This window comes from Mya arenaria, chromosome 15 (assembly GCF_026914265.1).
Source record: "Mya arenaria isolate MELC-2E11 chromosome 15, ASM2691426v1".
NCBI lineage: Eukaryota > Metazoa > Mollusca > Bivalvia > Myida > Myidae > Mya > Mya arenaria.
Window position 1 is genome coordinate 14060099 of NC_069136.1, and position 23730 is coordinate 14083828.

At 33.1% G+C, this 23730-nt stretch overlaps 1 protein-coding gene across 1 annotated transcript; it reads right to left on the minus strand.

Moving 5' to 3' along the window:
• Positions 1 to 267: 267 nt before the first annotated feature.
• Positions 268 to 22588, minus strand: LOC128220436 (ionotropic receptor 93a-like). The gene is made up of 18 exons (XM_052928821.1): positions 22425 to 22588; positions 15265 to 15384; positions 14471 to 14604; positions 13742 to 13897; positions 11914 to 12004; positions 11126 to 11316; positions 10805 to 10990; positions 9421 to 9555; positions 8668 to 8892; positions 8164 to 8264; positions 7219 to 7315; positions 6634 to 6857; positions 5951 to 6063; positions 4657 to 4877; positions 3001 to 3133; positions 2583 to 2715; positions 1757 to 1920; positions 268 to 1648 (listed from the first exon to the last, which is right to left on the minus strand). The coding sequence occupies exons 1-18, from the start codon at positions 22504 to 22506 to the stop codon at positions 1527 to 1529; spliced, it is 2628 nt and encodes an 875-aa protein (XP_052784781.1). The 5' UTR covers positions 22507 to 22588; the 3' UTR covers positions 268 to 1526.
• Between the last annotated feature and the right edge of the window lie 1142 nt (positions 22589 to 23730).

The following is a 23730-nucleotide window of genomic DNA, read 5'->3' on the forward strand; positions in this document are numbered from 1 at the left end:
ATTGCTAAATAAAATATGAAATATTGTCAGCAGATATTCATTCACCTCAAATACTTAATTAATTGTATTGGATCAATGCATACCTCTGTTTGCATACTGGCTTTTGGAATAAAGCGGTAAAGTAAATACCCACACATTAACCGCAGTAGTTTTGTGTTTTGCTTACTTCAACTTTTTTACACGCAGTAGATTTGACAATTTGAATAAAAAAACAAGCACAGTTTACTAATCATATTTTTATTTTATCGAAATGTACAGTGCAGACATTGTAAAGACAGTATAACGTATTTCAACCGAAGTCAAAAAAGCAAATAATGGTTAGATTTTAAATTATTACAATTTCAAAAATCAGGTAATTCAAAACAGCATAAAGAAAGTAATACATTTTAAATTAATACCATTATTTTTTATATATTGCCAAAGCTAGATTGATTACTCGAAAAAACGATAACGTTGTTTCGTTGTTAGTACATATTTCATTTAACAATTCATTTAATGCGGATTGCTTGTTGTTTTAAGAGTCATGTTTGAATATACTTTCAAGTAGTACATTTTGTTTCCATATGTGCATATGTAATAAATAAAAACTATTCCTGGCCCAGAAAGGATAATTCAAATGGCTATGAGGGCATAACTCGCAAACACTAAAACCAAGATTTTAGTCCTGGATACACATATGCGCATTGACTTTTCATGATAGCAAGTATTTAGAGCTTAAAGTAAACATCTTTTAAATTCGGTTTTTGAGTTAAAACCAAATGTTGAGGCCCCGCCGCTTTATTGTAAAATCAACATCGACATTTGAAGTCTAAAATAAATTCAGAGTGGAACGCCTAAACATTGAATATCGTCTTTTGATAGTTTCTTGGACTACATAATGTTGATTTAAATACAAATATTTATATGTTTGCGACAATTTCATTCTTTTCGAATGCTTTGTGGTTGAGGTTGTAAATATTTGTTTTGATACTTTCGTAAATGCTTGTTATATTTGTATACTCTAGTGAATAGAGAATACTAGGTTAGTGCCGTTGATAAGGAAGTTTTTCTGGCAAGGTGGAGGAATTATCGGGTGAGCCAAAGGCCGAGTCTACAATATAAGCGTTATTTAAGACCATTGCGTACATTGTAACTCCACAGTTCTCCTAAAGATTTCACACGTATTTAGAAAATAATTTCTCGATGACCTGTTTTTGGTACTGCGATCATTTTCTTCGAAGTGAAATAAGCATGTTGATTTGCCGGATTGCACCTGTGTACATTTGTGTGAATAGAGATATTGTGTCAGGTCCGTGCCTGTTTGAATTGCTATTTCCTTTATACAAAAACATACAAAACTAACGAGTACTTTGCAAAGTTGAATGCATCCCCAACATCCATATTTATCGTTATATCATATGCGCTTCCAAAATCAACAACAACATATTATATCAGATACAACTAAAGAGAGACACGAACTACATTTAAAGTGCATTTGTCGGCGGCACAAACAGTGTAACAGTTGTAAAACGTTTGGTGAGCTGGAACTAAATATCTTGGTAATTTACTCGAACAGGGTCGTTTGAGCTGCGCGTACTCGTTGGATGTTTCGACTTGAAATATTTCTGAACCCGAACTACCAGCAATTCCATAAGGAAGGCAAGCAATCCTGAAAAAAATGGTTTTAAAACAATACTTTACTACAATGATAGCATTTTCCCGACAATTTGATGATGTTCCATTCAAAAACGCTAGAAAAGTGTTATGTTTTACGAACCAAGTACTGCACCTCCTCCAGCGACGTAAAAGGCGCTCTGTACATCAACGACAGATATCGGTTTAGCCACCGTCACAACAGAGCCCGGGCATATGACCTTAGACTTAGGCCACCATCGTCTCTTCCAAACTTGGATCAAACCTGACTCGAGCATAGACAACATCCTGCGGACATTAAGAAGTAGCATACTGTTTTTAGGATAGAGTATGGGTCAAAATGTTAAGAAGTTAAGTAGTTTTAAATTGCAATTCAATTTTGTTCAAATCTGACCTGTCAAAAGTAACAAAATGTAACCAAAAGCACTTATAATAGTTTTATAACAATATCTGTAAGTTGTGGTAATACATACTCAACATTTAAAAAAACAGTGATACATAATGAACTTAACACACAGTCTGTATTAAATGTTGCATTGAATGATATTAAAATAAGTCGAGTTTTTATCTTTGTCAATGCGTATCATATAAGATCAGGATCTATGTTCCTTGGCGTCTTGTGGTTTACTTTGTAAAGTATTAAATTCTTGACATATGCAACATTTTGTACCATTATATGGCTTATTATATCAAGTAGCAATAATTAAAAACCCATAAAGATTTACAGTTTTGAGTCAAATTCCGTATAAAGACTTACAATGTGAATATTGGTTTATCACTGTAGTTTGCCATAATTTTAGAGACGTATACCTATATTTTAAATGTGCAACTCTCTGAATATATAGCTTAGCAACACACATACAATTAAATGATTAAGATGTAACGGTCTACACAACGTATCTCAGAAGTATTGGCGTGCAATAAACAGTAATCATTAATAAATTTCTTACTGTTTTGAAAATATCTGCGCATGTGGAGAGTTGTTTGTAAATCCAAAGGCGTATTTGATAGGCAAAAACCTTTCTTTTATCATAAGCAAGTCACAGTCCTTGTCCATTGCCATTTCGATAACAACAGTGTCACCTGTTAAAATTTATAAAACGTACTACAATACAATTTGATAAATATGAACGAAGTTCTTTCATATTCAACCAAGTATTAACTACTTATAACTTTAATTTAAATGCTACAACATACATGTAATTTGTGATCCACGATCATGAACAGAATCTTGTCTGCCTTTTCAATGGTACAAGTTCAACAATTAAATCCTGGAGTATAATTCTGGAGTTTCCCTAAACGTTTATTGAATTTTCTGATACTACAATGTTGAGTTCGTGCAATGCTATGTAGCCGGACATTTCGTACCTATCCAACCATAGTATCCCTCTTTGACCTTGGCCATATGAACGTTGAAGTCCGTCGATGTTACATCGGGATCAGTCTTGTTAAACTCAATCCATGCGTCACCGATTGCCCGAAATTCCTTTCTCTTCGACGTCTAAGACGATTATTTTATAAAAATAAAACTAGACCTTACAATATTGCCAAATGAATTTTAAAGTTACACATTAGTGTAAAGTAAGTGTAAGTGTTATCAAATTTCAAAACTGTTAAACAGTTTCCACTAATCAGGTAAAGGATTCGTATTGAAAGTTGTCCTACGATGCGCAATCAGGTAAAGAATAATGACGCTCAAGGTATGTGATACATCCTTTTGATTGCCAGGTGACCACATATTATTTTGGTATGATTTCAAGGAATATTGCGTTTAGAAAGAAAGTACTTTTGCAACCATGCTTTATTATCTTGAAATAACGTAAAATAGGTAATTTATCGTCAAAATTCAGTTGAAATAAAGAACAAAACTACACTCTGGAATAAAATTTTCTAGTGTGTGTTTTGGGAATATTATTCACATGCCAGTTAAATGACAGTATATTATACTTTCAACCTAAAATGATACTAATGACAGGATCTAACTGGCTAAAGTCAGCTAAGGGTCGACTCCAGACCTTCTGTGACGTAGAATTGAACTAAGCCGTACCTTCCTAACTGAACATTTGTAAACCAAGGTAATTAACATTTTTTATTGACTAAGATATATTCTAAACAGAGGCTAAAGCAATTTACTCTTCTCTTTACCATAACAATATCTAATCGACATATGCAGAAACTCTGTAAAATAAACGCCGTCAATAGATATAACAGATAACCTAAATAAATATACCTAAATAAATATACCCCATTAATGTGTGCAATATACCATGTGTAATAAGCACGCAATACTATTACAAATAAAAATAAACTTTCAAAGGAATACCAGGCAACAAAATGTAACATTATGGTCATTTGACCTATCGAAAGAAAATCAATTTCATCTGAAAGTTAAGCACGTTTGAGAAATAAGTTAGAAATGATACTCTAAATTAGACTTGAGTATGTGTTCCAGCCAAAAGTTTTTTTTTATCAATTGATATCTCAATACCAATTACATGATATTATTCATTCATATAAAACTTTCGGGATACACTCGTTGATAAGATAACTCTAGTGTACATGTATGCCTTAAAGTGACGATTTGATTCAATATAAATGCATAAACATGTATAACAAATATATATTTTGACTGATAAACCTTAATAATGCATTTTTGGAAAATAATAGTTACTGATAACAATATTGCAACCGTGTATTTAATAGCTGAAAATGCAAAAATATTAATTGATTGGTGAATGCTAAAATATTTACTGTGATCTACTATAATCTCAAACGGTAGAAATACCGTGTTTTATGCACGTTTCTTTCAAATTAAAATAGGTATCCTTCATTAGAACCATTGTTTTCGACAATTATACATCCTTTATTGAATAATAAAGCAATAGTATTAATTGTGGTAAATCTTATGTGGGAGTAAGAGTGCATCTTTAATCGAACGACAAAAATATATATATACTAGATATTAATGTTCCTCTTGTATATGTCAAGTATCAAAGTTTACAGCGACTAGGGAAATCCTCTGACCTTGAATACAACCTCCCAGTTTGTACCAGCCTGGATTCCCCATTTATACTCGTCCTTGAACTTTGCCATTTCTTCCAACGTGTTAAATGGCAGTGGTTCCTTCGAGACTGCCAGAAAGGCTATTAAGTTCCCGCAGTACGTAGCAACAATAACAATGCAGAACAACCACCAGCAACTGACAAACGTTCGTCCTGCATTGGATTCTGGCAGATTGACTCCACCTAAAACCAAATGTCATGCACTGCTTCTTGACCAAAAATGAATTCGTTGAAAACAAAATGTCGGTTTGTATTCTTATACATGGAAATAATAAATTCGATAAAGACTTAGGGGAGTCAACACAGTCAGTGTGTTGATTCCAGTTAAAGAGATTTTCATGGCCATTCGTGAAATATCATTTCTGGCGCTCACTCGGTGAAATATATTGCTATCTAACATTTTATCATGCTTATAATGTATATAGGACAATCATAAATTGATATTTATTTAATTGTGTTAACATAAAAATGGGATGAAATAAGTAAAACAGTTACATGATATTTAGATAAAGTCAAGGTTGATAACTGTGAATAAATCAGGATATAATTATTTGTTTCCTCAATAAACCGTCGACAAGTATGCAATAAATAAGAATAATAATCTTTATCAAAACATTTAAAAAAAAAAATTAATTACTGTTTCAGATCCTCAAATTTATTTCCTCGTTTTTCGTCATGTTTTTAATGTTTTGTAAATGACAATGTATCCCAAAAATTTAGATATTACATATATAATAAATATAATCTTCTCTCCACAAATTACTTCTACAAACTGGATTGAGAGTTTGGAATAAATATAAACAATAACATCGAACAAAAACGTAGCATCATGTTTTGAAACGTATCTATAAACGAAGGGATATTATTTACAGTACAGTGTAACCATAATCAGAACTTCATAGTTCAATCCGTTTTGTAATATTGCAAATGTTTTGAAATTCACAATACAAATCAATAAACATGTATTAAGCCTTTGTCACTATTAAACAAAGCATACAACTATCATGGAAGACGATTTAATGACAGTTTGCTTAATATTGAAACTGTTGAAAGTATCCTCCCTGAACAATTTGATTCTGCAAACTGAAAATAATGTCTCTGTTATCGACAATACAACCGTAATAAAGCGTTTAGCAGCACTTATCGTCAAACGCCTTGTTTAAAAGCACACACAATAATGGACAATAATGGCATGTATTTCACTCGCATTTAACGTCATGATTAACAAGACTGAATGCACGTAAACAAAAGTTTACCCTGTGAAAGCAATGCGCCATACATGTACCAAAACGCATCATGTATTGTATGTAGTCCATAGGTCTCTGACCGAAGGCGAGCGTTGTCAGGATCGCAATAAAACGGGTTAAACCTGCAATTGAACCTACACTCAAACTCTCTTTCTATTGCAAACAAGTAAGCAATGGTGAACTTATTTAAACTAAGTATTTGAATATTTGTATCAATAATATTTGTAGTATGTTTTTTTCGTTAGATTGAAATGCCAGTAGTTTAAATTGCATGCTATTATACATCAAACAATTTTAAAACGGCAGGTCGCTGCTAGTGAATTCAATCGGGATGTAAGCACATGACAAGAAACACGTTTCCGGTAAGCGGGAAATATCGTTTCCAGTTAATATCCTGGTACCAAAGCTGGACACAAACTATTGATCAAAAAACAATTGTCATATCGTATAGATACATTCCGGGATTTGTAAATAATGCAGCAACCAATTGTACAAATTTGGTTAGGATGAAATTTCCCAAAATGTATTCTGATTGTTCAATATTTATTTAATTGGTATTATTAACTAATCAAAGTATTACATTTTCATTATTAAAACTAGCCAAACGATTACCTACCTACAACTTTGTAAAGTTGCATACAATTAGCTGTAGTCATGCATTACATGTATAAACGAAGCAGCCTCGGACAAACCTTTCAAACAGAAATCCGATCACAGATGCAGCAAGCAGTACGACACCAATGAAAGCAAGAACCTCGCCTTTGAATGGGTCAACAAGTGTTCTCCATTTACGCCTATTCGGGTCCGGCTTCTTGATGACAACTGAGGTCGATCCGTAGAAAAACGGAAACATGAAGTCCATGACCATTTCTCTCTCCTTCTGAATAGAAATGTCTGCTGCGACGATGTCAACTTCCTGGAAAAACAGTAATGCATTTTTATCATTATGATGCGAGATTTATTTCATAGAAAACTAAAGAAAGAAATTAAATAGTGTAAACGATCGAGATGTACTCGATTATATACATAAAATTTTACGAGTGTTCGGTGCCAAACCACTTTGTTAACTTTGATGGAATTAAAAGAATTAATAAAATCAGCAACTAACATAGTATGATATAAATGGAATGGTAGCCGTACGCAAACCTTTTGGAACATATATATTCTCAATTTTATTTGTACAAAACTGCTCGTTTTGAAAATCACAATACAGATGTTGTTGAGTTATGATTTCTATCTTTTCTTTTGTATTTTAGTCAAAAAAATCTCTCACCAACCTCCCTTTGAAGTTGACCGATCAAACCATTGAACTGCGGGTTGATCATGTCCTCTGTCGAACCCCACTTTTGGTCATCTGGTTCCGTCAAATTATACCTAGATACATGATACTGGACTATACACATGTGTATATATATTTCTGTATACTTATAAATGAGACAAGGCCTTCGCCCTTAAATAGAGGTTTTAAGTTTGCATGCTGATACATCGGTACATACTTCGATATAAACATAAATTCAAATGTCTTCATATTTGATTTTCCCTCAACAATAGGGACATACTTATTACATGTTCTCATATATAAGTAACCGCACATTCATGCAAGCCAGGTACACACACTGCACACTATTATGATCATGTTTAAATACACAGGACCAGACGTTAAACTAAACCCATTCAAATAACACTCTGCAAGTCAGCATTATTTGAAAAGTTGCGTCGAAATGGTTAGTTTAAACTTATATAGTTTACAACGATTGGTAAACAAGTTATAACAACATTATATTATTCACTCTCGTTGGCAAAATGTTACGCGAGAGTGTAGTCTTGGAAACCGATGTACTCGGAGGAAACCCACTTGTCCGGCTTGGTGACCAAAACTAAACTCATAATTCGAAATTGGTAACAACATTCTCCATTCAACGACTCTTCCAATACCTTTAAAACAGATACGGGTACGGCAAGATATTTCAAAATGATATGCAATAGATACAATTTCTAGCATTGCGCCCGTTGAAGCATAGCTACAAAAGCAATTGGTATGATTGCCAAGCTGCCTATGGTGGAAAGCATTCTAACTCTTACATTTAAGACAGTAAGCTAGAAATGAAACCTCCATTACAGTACAATCATACTCTTCAAGTACCTCAATGTAAATCACGAAGGAGATAACAAAGGGCATCGAATGCAAGCACTGACCTGCTCACGAAATTCAACAAACTTACGTAAAATTCAGGTTCTTGGCAAGTTCCTTCAGCAAATCCATACAAATGCCACCATACTTTGACGTTCCGTTCTCCACCGTCTTTATAACAAATGGCTCGTACTAAACAGTAAAATCAACTTTTTGAAATTAAACTATATACATTTATTTTGTTTTAAATAATACGATTTATTGGCAAAGATATCAAGGCACGCTTATTTCTAAACGAAGCTAAGAAAACACTAAAAATCTTAGTGTTTTGCCCCATATGGTACATGTACTGAACATTTAACAGTTTTACACAAATAACACGGTTGTCTAAATTATTAATAAAGGCCTAATAGTAACTTCCTCAAAATGATGTATGTAAATCTAGGGCAAGCAAAGTCACGTGTCCTATATTTAACACATTTTATAAGGATTTATTTAGAAATCAAAAACGGCTGGGTGTTACAAATTGTTCAAGCGATATTTTGCACATATAGTGTAGTTACTGCAATTTGAATATCACTGAAAAATAACTTACATGTAGTGTGGATACCAGAAACTGACGTTTGTTGTAAGCGAAATGTATGTTAGGAAACACGTCTGACAATATAGCTATATCTGCTAGTGACCAATGATTCGTATCATTATATCGTTGATGTTTTACATAACCCACGTGACTAAATCCCCGCCCATCGGGTGTCCACATCAGGGTGTCAATTCGTAAGGCTGCGCACTTGCTTTCACGATACCAAGTACTTGAATCCTTTAAATATAAATTAACCTTTAGTTCTTATAACAGAATAGTTTTCAAAAAAAACGTAAAGACAAGCGATCAACTGAAATGTTCCATCATTAGAATACATTGTTATAAAAAGCTGTAATCTTTTCAACATTTTATGCTGATAAAACATTTAAATTCATTATGAAAAAAGTCAATTGCAACCCATGAACCAATGCCTTTTTGACGGTATTATAATAATCTACAACATAAATCATGAACATTTTCGCCCAATCAACTTATTTTGATTGACTTAATGACGTTCACTTGAACTCTGTTTTGTACCAAATGCCACTGTGAAAATACAAATCACATTAAGTATTTGTATGAAAGTAACATTTCCGAAAGAAAGTACTTGTAAATGTGCACACAACCCCAGTTTTTGGAATTATACACAAGCGTTTACAGTGTTCACAGAAGGTCATATAACTAACACAAAATGAATTTACTGAACAAAGCAACTTCAATGCAAATGCTTGCTTGTAGTTGATATAATATATAAGTAAGGATTACCTTATGTAATAATTTTATGAGGTTTTCTGTCCGCTGAGCTGATGAATTTGCACTTTCTACATCTTTGGCACTTGTATATAACTTCTCATCGATTATCATGTCGTTGAAAAAGGAAGTTAAGGTTGTATTCAGTGACTGAAACAAAAAACGAATTACATTGCCATATATTTTGACACCATCATGTTCACACCATAACATTATATAAAAAGCACAGTGTTAAATAATGGAATGTAAGACTTTTGAAGATGAGTGATGTGCTTCAGTTGCTATGTTTGCCAAATGTAAAGTATCCGTAACATAAACAGAGCCAAACTGATGAAACAATAGTAAAATCAGGTTATATAATCAGAAATAATCAATTGGTATGAAAGTTGAATACTCTTATAAATACAATGAATATTTATTACGGATAAACCCACTGTAATATAACTTAAAACGATATCCATATTGTTATGGTGTCTTCTTTGTAAACTATTACTATTTCGAGAAACATTGTTAGACTCGTCACGAATAAACAATACGAAGATAATTTTGAACAGCCTCCTCTTGAATTATCCTGGAGCGGGCCGTATGTCACGCACACAAGATCGAGCGGGCCGTATGTCACGCACACAAGATCGCAATGCAAAACCGAATCACGCATCACGCGTTCATTGAATTACATTTTTAAAAGGTTTTTTTTTATAACGTGTACAAGACTTTTGAGGGAAAAGTTGTAATGCTTTTCAGTATAACAAAAAACAAACACGAAACATTCTAGTAAAAGAACACAGGGAGTATACAATCAATGTTGTGATACAAAATAAGAGCTTTAACTCGTCATTGGCTGTTTTTAAACTTTCATTACTCGTCAATGAATTTGATTATTTGTTACTGATATGGATTCGTTTAAATATTTAAAGATGTACTCATACTCCGAAATAAGAATTACCACTAATATTCCAAAAAGGATTAATAAATGTCGAAAAACATTGTGCCTATGAAGGATACCGAGTTTAATTTGAAAGAAATGTGCATACAACACGGGTATATCTACTTAATGGAACTACAGTAGATCACAGTCAATCTTTTAGCATTCCCCAAACATTTAATATTTTTGCGTTTTCTGTAATTTAATACGGGGTTGCATGCTTGTTATCAGTAATATTTTTTCCATAAATGCATTATTTGATAAGTAGTTAAAGTTTTATCAGTCGAAATTGATGTTTGTTATACATGTGTATTTTGAAGAGTGTCACTTTAAACTCTGATTCACTGATTTAAATTGAATTGATACTTTGTTTCAGCAACAAATTAAATCAATTAAACCTAATGGCAATTTGCTGTTTTAATGTCTTTTAACATGTAGAAAGCATTTTCAAACATACATTTGCGTAGCCCATACCTCTTTTATTGATGTCGATGGCGTGATTTCTGGAAATGCTATCACAGCCAAATTATCAATGTTGGATGCACATGACGTCATTGTCTCTATAGTGTCAAAGTTGTGTTCGTAAGCAGCGACAAGCCAACGAGAGAACATTTTTAAAAGGGACTTCATCTTGCCGTTTTCTTGATCAAACTTGTTCGCCTATAATGTATGTATGATACCAAATAACGTTAAAATAAACAATGACATATAGATTAATTTAAGATAAGTAACACAATAGCAAGCGAGTTCATTAGAGTTTTGTTAAACAATTTGAATATAGTGGTCACTACATACCTTGTTTAACACTCTACGGATACAATTATATCTGCAAAGAACTGCAAAGTTGATATGCGATTCAGCCGATTTTATGGTGTTATACGCGCGGAGAAGAACATCTGTTATGTCCTCGATTTGGTCAACGTTAAATGTAATGACCTTGACCGCATTATTTGAAAGGTCATCCACAAGGTCACGTACGTCTTGTGCTTGAATGAAGAAATAACTATTTATATCATGCTTAAAGGTTGAAATAGCAAGTATGAATGGTAAATAATTACAAAAATGTTAAATACCATTTAAAATTTGTTTATAATTATAACTCTGATTTAATTCATTTCTTGATCGTTTAATGTATTGATAAGCGGATAATTGTTTATTTGAGTGTTAGATTGCAAAACATATCTCTGAGAAACCAAAAGGAATGTTTCAAGAAAATGCATTTTACGTAAATTTTACTATCATATCAACATACATTATTAACAGTTTTATATGATTGTTTCACTGCGCAGTATTTCTTTTCCAGCCTTTATGGAAATGTAATGAAACCATTGCTGATATATGAAAAAAATGTGTTCAATTATTAATTCTAAATAAAAATTACGAAGTAATAAGGCATTTAATTTGCATTTTACTTACGGATGAAGGACTTAATTCAAATATCCAAATTGACTTCCGCGTGTCTTTAGTTAATAGAGATATGTCGGATAATTCAATTAACCAGATTGGTTTTATGAAAAGATTTAAATCAACTTAGGCAATCATTTAAAAGTCTACATATCCAAAAACAGCTGGAAAATACCTACATGTTGAAATATCGTAAAATATGAAGACCGACTGCCATTTTAAGGCTTTGACGATGATGTTGCTCACAACAAGCGGCACTCTAACCACAATCTGCAAATGTATACAATAATACATATTTTGAATAAAACAATTAAAAAAGAAGTTGCAGGACATATTATGTTCATTTTTCTCATAATTAAGCAGACTTATAGTCAAAGTAACACGGCATTGTACATTATATTAGTTGAAAATACATTTAATCAAACGTTTTAAACAACATTCTGTATATGACAGTAGCTATACTTATTGTCAAAATCAAAGGATTTGATGTAACTTAATATCTTTTTTTCCAATTCCAATTCAAAAAGCCCACTTAGCAACTTGGTTTCCGCTCGAAGTACCCTTTTTTAAAAATTAAGTTCGTAATTTCAAACGAACGGTCGACAGTTTAATAACGACGCGCTATTTTTATAGAAACAAATGCAAGAAGTTTCGATCAAAGTCAACGTCGGTATTGCCTGTAGAAAAGGCTACACCAGTGTCTGTACTATATTGGACAATGCTTTCTTTCATTTTGGAAATTCATCATTTCTCTCGGAATGATACGAAATGGACTGTAACTGTACTGGTATAAATACGAGGCTTTTTATTCAAATACACAATTTTTAACATTGTCCCTGTTAACATCGTACAAGACGTTACTTTACCCACTACCCTAATGCTTGAAATTTACATTTGAAATGAAGCGCTTGTGTATATTTGAACTAACCCTCTGGCTGTGAATGCATTAACTACAACAAATAAATGATATTTATGAAATGTCAAAGGTGAACAATAATTTACATGCAATCAATTCATCGTACCTTTATTTGAAATTAATTACTGTTCAATTCTACCATTTGTTCCCTTCCAATGTTCTTGAAATATGCGATGAGTGGATGAAATTATCAAAGCTTTAACGACAGTTACCGGTTTCAGTTGTAAACAATATGTAAAGTTATTTGGTGTACGTGACAATGTCTGCAATTGTTCGCACGCGAGTACATATTGCCGGCCTGACCGTCTGCAATGCTATTCCGCTACAAATCTCGTGAATATATAATTAATATAGCAACATTTCTATAAGTCCTCAAACGTTTATGAATGTGTTATGATAATCATTAATTTAAGGAGTTTAAGCACATTTTGTTTTATACTCTGCGAAACCTTTGTTAGCAAAAAAGTGCAATATGAAAGTTTTATGTGTATTGACACGAAAGGAAAGACAGAGATGCTCAGTAGGCGGACTGTTAACGATTAGGTGTTTTGTTTAATATAGATCAATGTTGAAAGTGAAAGTTATATTCCTAAATTTATTCTAGTTTTCTTAACACCGGGCACGTTACAGAATTTAGATGCATGTTCGAAAAGTAATAGGGTATGCAAACGAATGTCTCTGAATCTCATTCTGTGTATTCAGGTGTTGTTATATTTAATTGAGACTTATCATTGCCACATATGTATTACATAACATACACTATAACTTGTGTTGCCAACGGCGGGGTCCAGCTAAACTGCAGCCAAAGACAGCGGTCAGACCTTAAAAAACTAAAAACTCGGGTCAATATTTCACTTGTAAAAGTTAAAACTCTGAAAGATTGGCAATGCATTCGTTATATTACGATTTTACATGATTTGTTCTGTGTTTTTCAGCAGGATGTTTTGTTTATCTGTAACACTGCAAATCGTAAGGCCGAGTTTCATCCAAAATAAAGTTCTAATACAGAAATTATACAGTACAAACGAAAATAAATCATTCAATTGTTTAAAACATACTATTTAACTAAAATTGAAATATCATGATAATACCTCTTTCATAATCAGCGTGTTGTTGTTGACTTGCTGTTTGAGATTGTCAAGTTGCGCATCAGTGTAGCAGTATGGGGCAGTTTGTCGAGATGTTGCCTCATAAAGTGGGTCGCACAAATCTTGTCCTTCAATGACGTCTTCTTCCACATGCTTGGGCTGTATAATTACATCAGATTTGAATGTGGCATTGACATATTGATCAAAATGACGAAAATTGACAAAACAAACACATTAATGAAAAACTGTGCATTTTAAAAATCAGTTTGTAGCAATCATATTCAAAATAAAACGTTTAACATTATTGTTATATGAATAAATTTCAAATGTTATTGATCAATGAAATTAAGAGCATTTCCAGAAATGTTTTGTATGATAAAATGTTTAATTGGTTAACGTTTTAATGAAACAAAATAATAAAAGGCATTTTATTTACGTTAATTAGCAAAAGGTGGACTTTGTATCATTATGATGATGATGATGATGATAATGATGATGATGCTGATGGTGATGATAAAATGATGATGATGATGATGATGATGATGATGATGATGATGATGATGATGATGATGATGATGATGATGATGATGACGATGATGATGATTAAGATGATGATGATGATGATGATGATGATGATGATGATGATGATGATGATGATGATGATGATGATGATGATGATGATGATGATGATGACGATGATGATGATAATGATGTTGTAAAATCCGTGCTTACCGAAAAGGGTGGTCGTCTACCCCATTGAATCAACGGTGTTCTTGCGTACAGTAGAGAGGTATCAACTGCTTCGTGGTGTTCGTCATTAAGGACAATTATGACATCTGGTGTATGATGTGTTTCAAAATTGTTCACTTAAATAGTCAAAATGAATTGCATTTCAGAGCATTAAGATATCAACTTTGAAAACATACAGCATACGAATTCTACATACGTCAGTTATCATAAAACAGAAACATATAGCATCAGTATTACAAAATATTTCCAAAAACAAACAGTTCAAGAAAGATCATCATATAGATATGGATGTATATTGAATGAATTGGTCGAGGAAGACACGCTGACTAGTTAATCCACATCGGGAACAAAACTGACAAAATTGCCATTTTAACTTAATGCAGACAAGCATTTTTAATGCATTTTTGATAATTCTTAATTTCTTTGTTACTGTTTTCTGCGTAGCATGGTTAACTTAAGATATATAATGGTTATGCCATACTGTGCAGGTGATATTAAGCGATATATTGTCCGAAGTCATAAAAGCATAAAAGAAAAATGTCGGTGCCAACTCCAACCGTTATCATTGAACATTAAAAAAAAGCTTGATGATATCAGGTATCGTTAGCTTAAATTGATTGACTTTTAACACTTACGAAATTACAATTACATATAATAAAAACATTGTTAAACACTCTCATAAGTTAGATGTTTCGCGACAGTTTTGTGGCAGTTGGGGAATGTTGGAAGGGGGGCAAATAACCATGTCCGGCTTTGCGACCACCAAACGAACGTACCTGCTTTCTGGAGTTGAAAGGGCTCCAGCATATCAACTCCAAACCAAAGTAAAGTGGAGGTATACTCTCCAACCGTCAAATTTTTAACATCCAAATTGGAAGTTCCCTGGTGAAGAATACCTGCAGATACAACGAAAAAAAGATGATGGGACTGTATATTGAAAGAAATGGCCACTTAGAAGAATGCCTTTCAATTTACTCAAATACAGTAGAATCAGTAGAGGTGAAAAAGAAATATACATACGAAAACGTCACGGAACATAAAAAGGTAAACTTCTTAAACAAGGGTTTTCTCTTGTTTAGTAATAACATATACATCATTGTGTCCAATATCTGTTTTTAATGACGCGTTCGTTTTGATTCAATGTTTCAAACATTACTTTTGGTGTAGAATACATAGAGAAAAAATACAAAACAAAATAACTCATTAATTTAGTTTTATTTATTACTGTCAGAACATTTCTAACATTTAAATCTTAATAAGAATGAAAATGAACATGAATCTGAAACTGTCAATTCTAAAATATAAAATGAAGTATTACATAGAATTCGATTAAGATTCTTGAAAAACTATTCAGAACATTATTAACATAATGTTTAAATCATGTTTTTCAAGTTTACATAGCATTAAAAAATGGGAATGCCTAGCCAAAACATACAGTACATTATTGTCGTTTTCCAATACTGTCGTGATTTTTTGTTTAACGTCATGGCGTCCGTAAACAATTTGTTCAAACGATATCTCCTCCGAAAAATCCTGGTTAATTAAGATGGAACTTCACTGAGATGTTCCTTGGTTCGTGCTTTACTCGGGTTGCCATGTTAACCGAGCGAAAAAACTTAAAACAACAATATTGAAAAACAATCCATGAGATCTAGAGCTTAGATTTGTGTTTTACTTAGTACTATGTATCCTCTTTCAATTTCGTTCAAAAACTACCCATGTTGTCAGAACTAGCCCTGTCCCGAGTTTTAGAAGATTCCTATAGACTTATATGGGGAAATCTTTGCAAAAAATGTACTTGTCGAATACGCTAGACCCAGAAACTTGATATTTTGTTGTAGCATTATATAGTTGTTCTCTATCTGGCCTGTTCAAATCGTGCCACTGTTGGCAAAAAGAAATGACCCCGCCTACAAGTTTCATTCAGACTAACATAGGAAAAGCTTTGAAAATTTCTTGTCTAAACCCGAAAGGCCAAGAACCTTGATGGTTTGTATGTGACATCAAACAGGGGTTCTCGACCAAAATTTCTGAACCAGGGAACAAAACCGGCCACTTCTGCGTGTTTACAAGTTTCCTATAGACTTATATAAGGACATATTTGAAACTCTTCTTGTCTAAGAGACCCTTCATATTTTGTCTGTAACATAGTATAGAACACCTCTATCAAGTTTGTTCAAATCGTGTCGCTAGACCATTACCCTTAATAGTTTGTATGTAACATCAAACCGAAGTGCCTCATCAAGATTGTTCTTATTATACCCATGTGGGCAAAACTGTCTTAAGGCCTGGCCCCAATATCACGAAAATACTTAAGACAAACCTCCATCTCAATCTCATTTTACCACATTAAAGCATAGTATTAATAAAAATCTTGCATGTTTTTTATTCTTTTTGAAAACGTATTTTCTCATAGAATGCGTTATTTTGACAATATTTCAGAGAAATCAAATTCGAAAGCAAAACATATACTTGAGAAATTGTTAAAAGGCATTGAATTGTACTCAAGTACATTTTTGGCTGTATAATATGTTTCCAATGGAATCTAGACCATACAATTTAATCAACATGTTCAATGATAGAATCCGGTTTAAAAATGTGTGCAAAATATTTTTATTTCAATAATTGTTGATGTTATATGTTAAAATGAGTTGATATTGAGGTTGAGATTTGACTTAAGTATTTTCGTGATATTGGGGCCTGGAGTTCACAAGTTTCAATTAGACATATATACGGATTTTTTCGGAAGTATTTTTTTCTCAAAGTACATGGCCCAGACCTTTAATATTTGTTATGTAGCATAATATGTTGACCTTTTGTGGGTATAAATTTAAAAACGAATATGAATTTTATGTTTGGATGACCTTGACCTTTACATACTTTCTCGTTTTTGAAATAAAAGCTATAAAATGTAAAAAAATGTATGCATTTTTGAAAAAAAAATCAATGTTGTCCTATTAGCAAAACTGAGACCCTTTGATCACCTTTCTCATTTTTGAAGCTACAGCAATGAAAATTCGACCATGGTTACCGTCAGGCTAACAAACATCAATAATGTACAGGGATGTCCTCCATAACACCATTTAACAATACTCGATCAAAGTTTTATCCCTAGTTTCATTGTTATAGACCAATAAACTCATACATAATCATTACAAAACAAAAGTTTTAAAATTTTCACTCAATTGAGCGATTTAGGGCCATTCTAGCATTATTGTATTATTGACGCATACATCTAAATAAGTTGGCATATACTGGTTAGCGACCTATTATTCGCCCGTACCACTTTTTCGCCCACCCAGTTAAAACCAGTAAAAACGAAATATTTAACACAAATCAGTATGGCGTTTCATTGCGGCATCACTTTTGACCTATATCAGCGTTTTTTTTTTGCGTTCAAATGTAAGTAGTATGTGGAATTCGACCCAAATAAACATTGTTTACACTTCTGACCTTGTAAGTTGCACGCGGGAATGATGTCATCACGTCATCATGTCATTTGCATGAGGCCCTCTAAGGATGTTTTCATTTTTATTATACCTTGCACTATCAGACGACATTATTGATTTGTCATTATAAAGTATAAAAACGGTGTTGAATTATACAAATACCATAAATTGCTGTATTTTACGTTCAATTTTCGAAAGAGCAAATGGCAAATCCTGAAAACGGTGAAGTAATCGTCGAATTTTTCGTCTAAGGGAAGCCACTCAAATTTGAATTAATCATTACATTCTTGTACGGACATGCGTTGTCCCTCTTCGGAAGTCTATAAATAAGCATACATGATGTACATGTATGTCATGTTTAAAGAAATAATCCCGGTAGCTTTTTAAATTTTCTGCAGAGGTGGCTTACCGAGTAGGTGTTGTATCATTTTAAACATACATAAAGAGTATGTAATAATTAACATATTATATTTATTGATCAATTGTCATTTCAAACGATCGCTTGACTGGTAAAATAAAATAAAAATGTTTGAAGATATAGTTTAGAGAGAAATATACGAAAAACATCGTAAGAACAACGAATTTATGGTGTGGGCGAATAATTGGTACAGTAGGGTGCTTATTTTAGCGAAATTATAGGGGTACTTTCCACGTGGGAATATTCGAAATCCCTAGCTATTTTTTTTTTTAAAAATACACAGTTTTTGTCGGAAGAGCCAACCTGTCTGAGTGTAAAGTTTTATAATAGCTATCTTGTGTCAAAAAAACCTCCATTTCCGGCCGAAAATGGGTCGGTAACCAGTATAGAATAAACCTTGTCAGGATATAGAGTGTGCAAAGTGAACTTATACGAATGTCCCAACTGCAATCAATATTAAATTCAAGTATTTGAAAATTGCATTGTTGCAAATTCAATACGGACATGGATCTATTGTGTTGCACTAACGATCTCATAGCGAGGGAATTATTGTCTTTAATAATTCAATACATATTGCAACATAAACATAATTGCTACCAACTGCATGCCCATCCTCTGTAAGAACATTTAATTGATAAAGATCTGTTCCGTGACTCCAGAGGGAACTACAGACGCATTTCATTCTTAAATGTTCGACTGATGATCATTGCGAGTTTTATTTTAATGAATTAATTCGTCTTTGAAATGATTATCCAGATATAAAATCCTGCATCATGTGCTTATGTTTTTAGTATAAATCAAAGCTATAAAAGTATCGAAATGAAACACTTCGTGCATTAAGTAACGTATGTATAAGTATCGTGTTTTATTTATCCGCATGCTAGTTATTGCAGGGTTAAGCTCCGCCTACTCGATTACCGTTCTGATATCGGAGAATGTAAAGATTAAAAAAATGAAAACACGTTCGAATAAGAATAGCATTTAATACAATATATTAAGTCATAAAACATATTGAATTACTCTTTAAACCACATTGAAGTATTTATTGATATAAATCAGTTAAAATATTTCTGTAAAGTAATCAAACACTCCTTTATACATCAATAATCAAAGCTTTTACTCTTAAAACCTTTTACCGCAAATGTTGCAGTTATATCATCCTTATACATCAATTAATCAATAAGCTTCGCGAAACAATGCTGATTCTATTATCAATGATGAATAATTTTAGCATCAGTTTCTTTGTTACCTTCAATGTTTTTGATTGATGTAGCCTGGGGAACTTTTAGAGTCATGAAATCAGTCAAAGCAGTCAATATGTTTATTCAAACATGAACATTTTTAGCAAGAGTGTTGAATACGAAGATACAGTTTTGTACAAATATGCGACACTAACTAGCGGCTTAAATGAGAATTTGTTCTAAAGCATCATCATAAATCAGAAAAGAATTAAGCACACTATGTCCAAAGTACCAATAATACAATGGAACTTCAGGGACAAGCATTTGAGGCAAACAATCTAACGTAGATCTGTTTATAGGCACCAAGTTACAACCGAACAAGAATTATCCGAGAGACATATTATTACAAAACAACAGAAACATATTATTATAAAACAACAGAGACATATCAATAAAAACTAACATAGACATATCAATACCAAACAACAGAGACATATCAATACAAAACAACAGAGACATATCAATACAAAACAACAGAGACATGTCAATACAAAACAACAGAGACATATTACATACAAAACAACAGAGACTTGTCAATACAAAACAACAGAGACATATTACATACAAAACAACAGAGACATATCACATGCAAAACAACAGAGACATTTCACATACAAAACAACAGAGACATGTCACATACAAAACAACAGAGACATATTATATACAAAACAACAGAGATATTTCACATACAAAACAACAGATACATGCCACATACAAAACAACAGAGACATTTCACATACAAAACAACAGAGACATATCACATACAAAACAACAGAGACATTTCACATATAAAACAACAAAGACATAACACATACAAAACAACAGAGGCATTTCACATGCAAAACAACAGAGACATAACACATACACAACAGAGACATATCACATACAAAACAACAGAGACATTTCAAATACAAAACAACAGAGACATTTCATATACAAAACAACAAAGACATATCACATACAAAACAACAGAGACATGTCACATACAAAACAACAGAGACATATATAATTCAAGACAACAGATACATGTCAAATGCATGACAACAGAGACATATCAATACAAAACAACAGAGACATGTCAATACAAAACAACAGAGACATATCTAATTCAAGACAACAGAGACATATCAATACAAAACAACAGAGGTATATCACATACAAAACAACAGAGGCATATCACAAACAAAACAACAGAGCCATATCTCATTCAAGACAACAGAGCCATATCACATTCAAGACAACAGAGGCATATCTCATTCAAGACAACAGAGGCATAACACATTCAAAACAGCAGAGGCATAACACATTCAAATCAACAGAGGCATATCACATTCAAGACAACAGAGACATAACACATTCAAAACAACAGAGACATATCTCATTCAAGACAACAGAGGCATATCACAAACAAAACAACAGAGACATATCTCATTCAAGACAACAGAGGCATATCACATTCAAGACAACAGAGGCATAACACATTCAAGACAACAGAGGCATATCACAAACAAAACAACAGAGACATATCTCATTCAAGACAACAGAGGCATATCACATTCAAGACAACAGAGGCATATCTCATTCAAGACAACAGAGGCATAACACATTCAAAACAGCAGAGGCATAAAACATTCAAGACAACAGAGGCATAACACATTCAAGACAACAGAGGCATATCACAAACAAAACAACAGAGACATATCTCATTCAAGACAACAGAGGCATATCACATTCAAGACAACAGAGGCATATCTCATTCAAGACAACAGAGGCATAACACATTCAAAACAGCAGAGGCATAACACATTCAAAACAACAGAGGCATATCACATTCAAGACAACAGAGACATAACACATTCAAAACAACAGAGACATATCTCATTCAAGACAACAGAGGCATATCGCATACAAAACAACAGAGACATATCTCATTCAAGACAACAGAGGCATATCCCATACAAAACAACAGAGATTTATCACATTCAAGACAACAGAGGCATATCACATTCAAGACAACAGAGGCATATCCCATACAAAACAACAGAGATATATCACATTCAAGACAACAGAGGCATATCACATACAAAACAACAGAGGCATGTCTCATTCAAGACAACAGAGACATATCAAATACAAAGCAATAGAGACATATCAAATACAAAACAACAGAGACGTACCGCACAAGAATATGTACACATTTGTTAGCAATGTTAGGGTTATCGTCTTAAGAATTCCCTGAATATCATTTTAGTACAGCACTAACTTGATGCAACAGCCACTAGATAGGAATGAAATATATCCTGCTTTGGTGCCATATGACCTTTAAATTAATTCAGTGTTAGTTAACCATAAATAAAAATAAAGAAAATCTTTAGATTTATAAAAGGAGCCACTGCAACCAAAGGTCTAGCACAAAGTAAAAATATGAATGACTCCAGTTTAACAGTGTCACTAACCATACTAAAGTTGATAAACTTGATACGAACGTGCATCTTTTCGTAGACAGTTAAATATCAGATGGATTAAATCTATGCACAAATGCTTTGTTTGTTTCATTACTTATACATTTTAAATGCTAAATTCTATTCAATATATTTAGCTATTAATCAACTCTGACGTTTTATAAGCGATGCGGGGACAATCGAAGCACAAATATTAGACAAATGACGACAAGACATGCCAAAACTTGGTTCTTCAGGCTTAGGAAAATACAGCAAACCTCGAACAAATAACTGGGCAAATATGAAATCACCTAGCAATAACATTATAATACTACATGCTACACAGATATGACGCATGTTTATATTATGATCACAAAACGATCTTACCTATTCTATAAAGCGCTTGTCCAGTTGCAGGCAACGTACTCGTCCATAAAAGCACTGTTAACATCGTATCCATAGTCTTCATTTACACGGTTAATGTGCAATATAAATACATAACTTGTCAGGAGGTAGCTGTTTCAATTACCAGTTTCACTCTCACGTTACGAACTGGCCACATTGTCACCATGCAGTCATTTGAATTGCATACACTTAGTGGCAAAATCAATACTGAAAGCTCTGTTTCAAATTACCCGGCTTCCAATTCACAAATCATAGCAATGTGCAAATTCGATGGTTTACATTCGTTTAAACATTATAGGCAGTCCGCAAATCAGCATACTTAAAAAGACCAATGACGACGACATCAATTCAGGAGGCTTGTATCACAAAGGCGCTTTAATATCCTATTGAATGGTTAATGAATGAAAGTTGTTCCATTAAAGGAATTATTTTCGAAATCTATGAGCTTCCAAAATTAATAACATGAGTGGGGAAATAAATGATAAAGATAATACAGTTGAAAAAGAAAACAGATACTATCATGAAGAAAGTGATTGGCTGATCATACCGTTTACAGTCGACCAAGAAGTATCTTCCGTGGAGCAAGGTGGAGGATATTCTACGGATTCGATGTTATCAGAGTTTCCGTGATACGTGTCCTCAACGAAGGCCCATATTAAACACGTTTTTGCCTTGTTTGCAGAAAAACGTAATGTTGAACGTCTTTGCTCAAACTCCGCTGGTATTTCTGTACCGACGTGTATTTGGAAGCTGCCTATTTCCTGATTTTTAAACGAAACTATTAAAAAATACCACAGAGTACAAACATTTTTACCGATCACATTGTTCTTTTGAAACAACGTACATCAAAGATCGGCTCTCTAAGCAATCATTCTGAAACGTTCTGCAGTATAAGTGTTTAAACCTTGTACTTATACTAATGTTGATAAATATCCATGTTACATTTCCGTTACCCAAGATGTCATCCACAAAAGCACTCAGATTATCCATATTCGAAGTAGTCTTTGACCTAATCAAGCCATTATGTTCAATTTAAAGTGGCATTCATATTTTTTGGTAAAAAAATGCTGCTTTCCTTTCATCTTGACCGCGGATGAAAGCTTGGCAAATTTCGTTTGTCAGACTTTACACTGGACAGGCCTATTTTGTTAAGATCTGGTAATAAAAAACAGATTTGAAGAAACACATAATGAATAAACCGGAACGATATGCATGTTTGTGATCTACACGCCTCTCACAGAGACTCTTTATAAGATACAACAGTTTTAATAATGTTTGCAAAAACTTT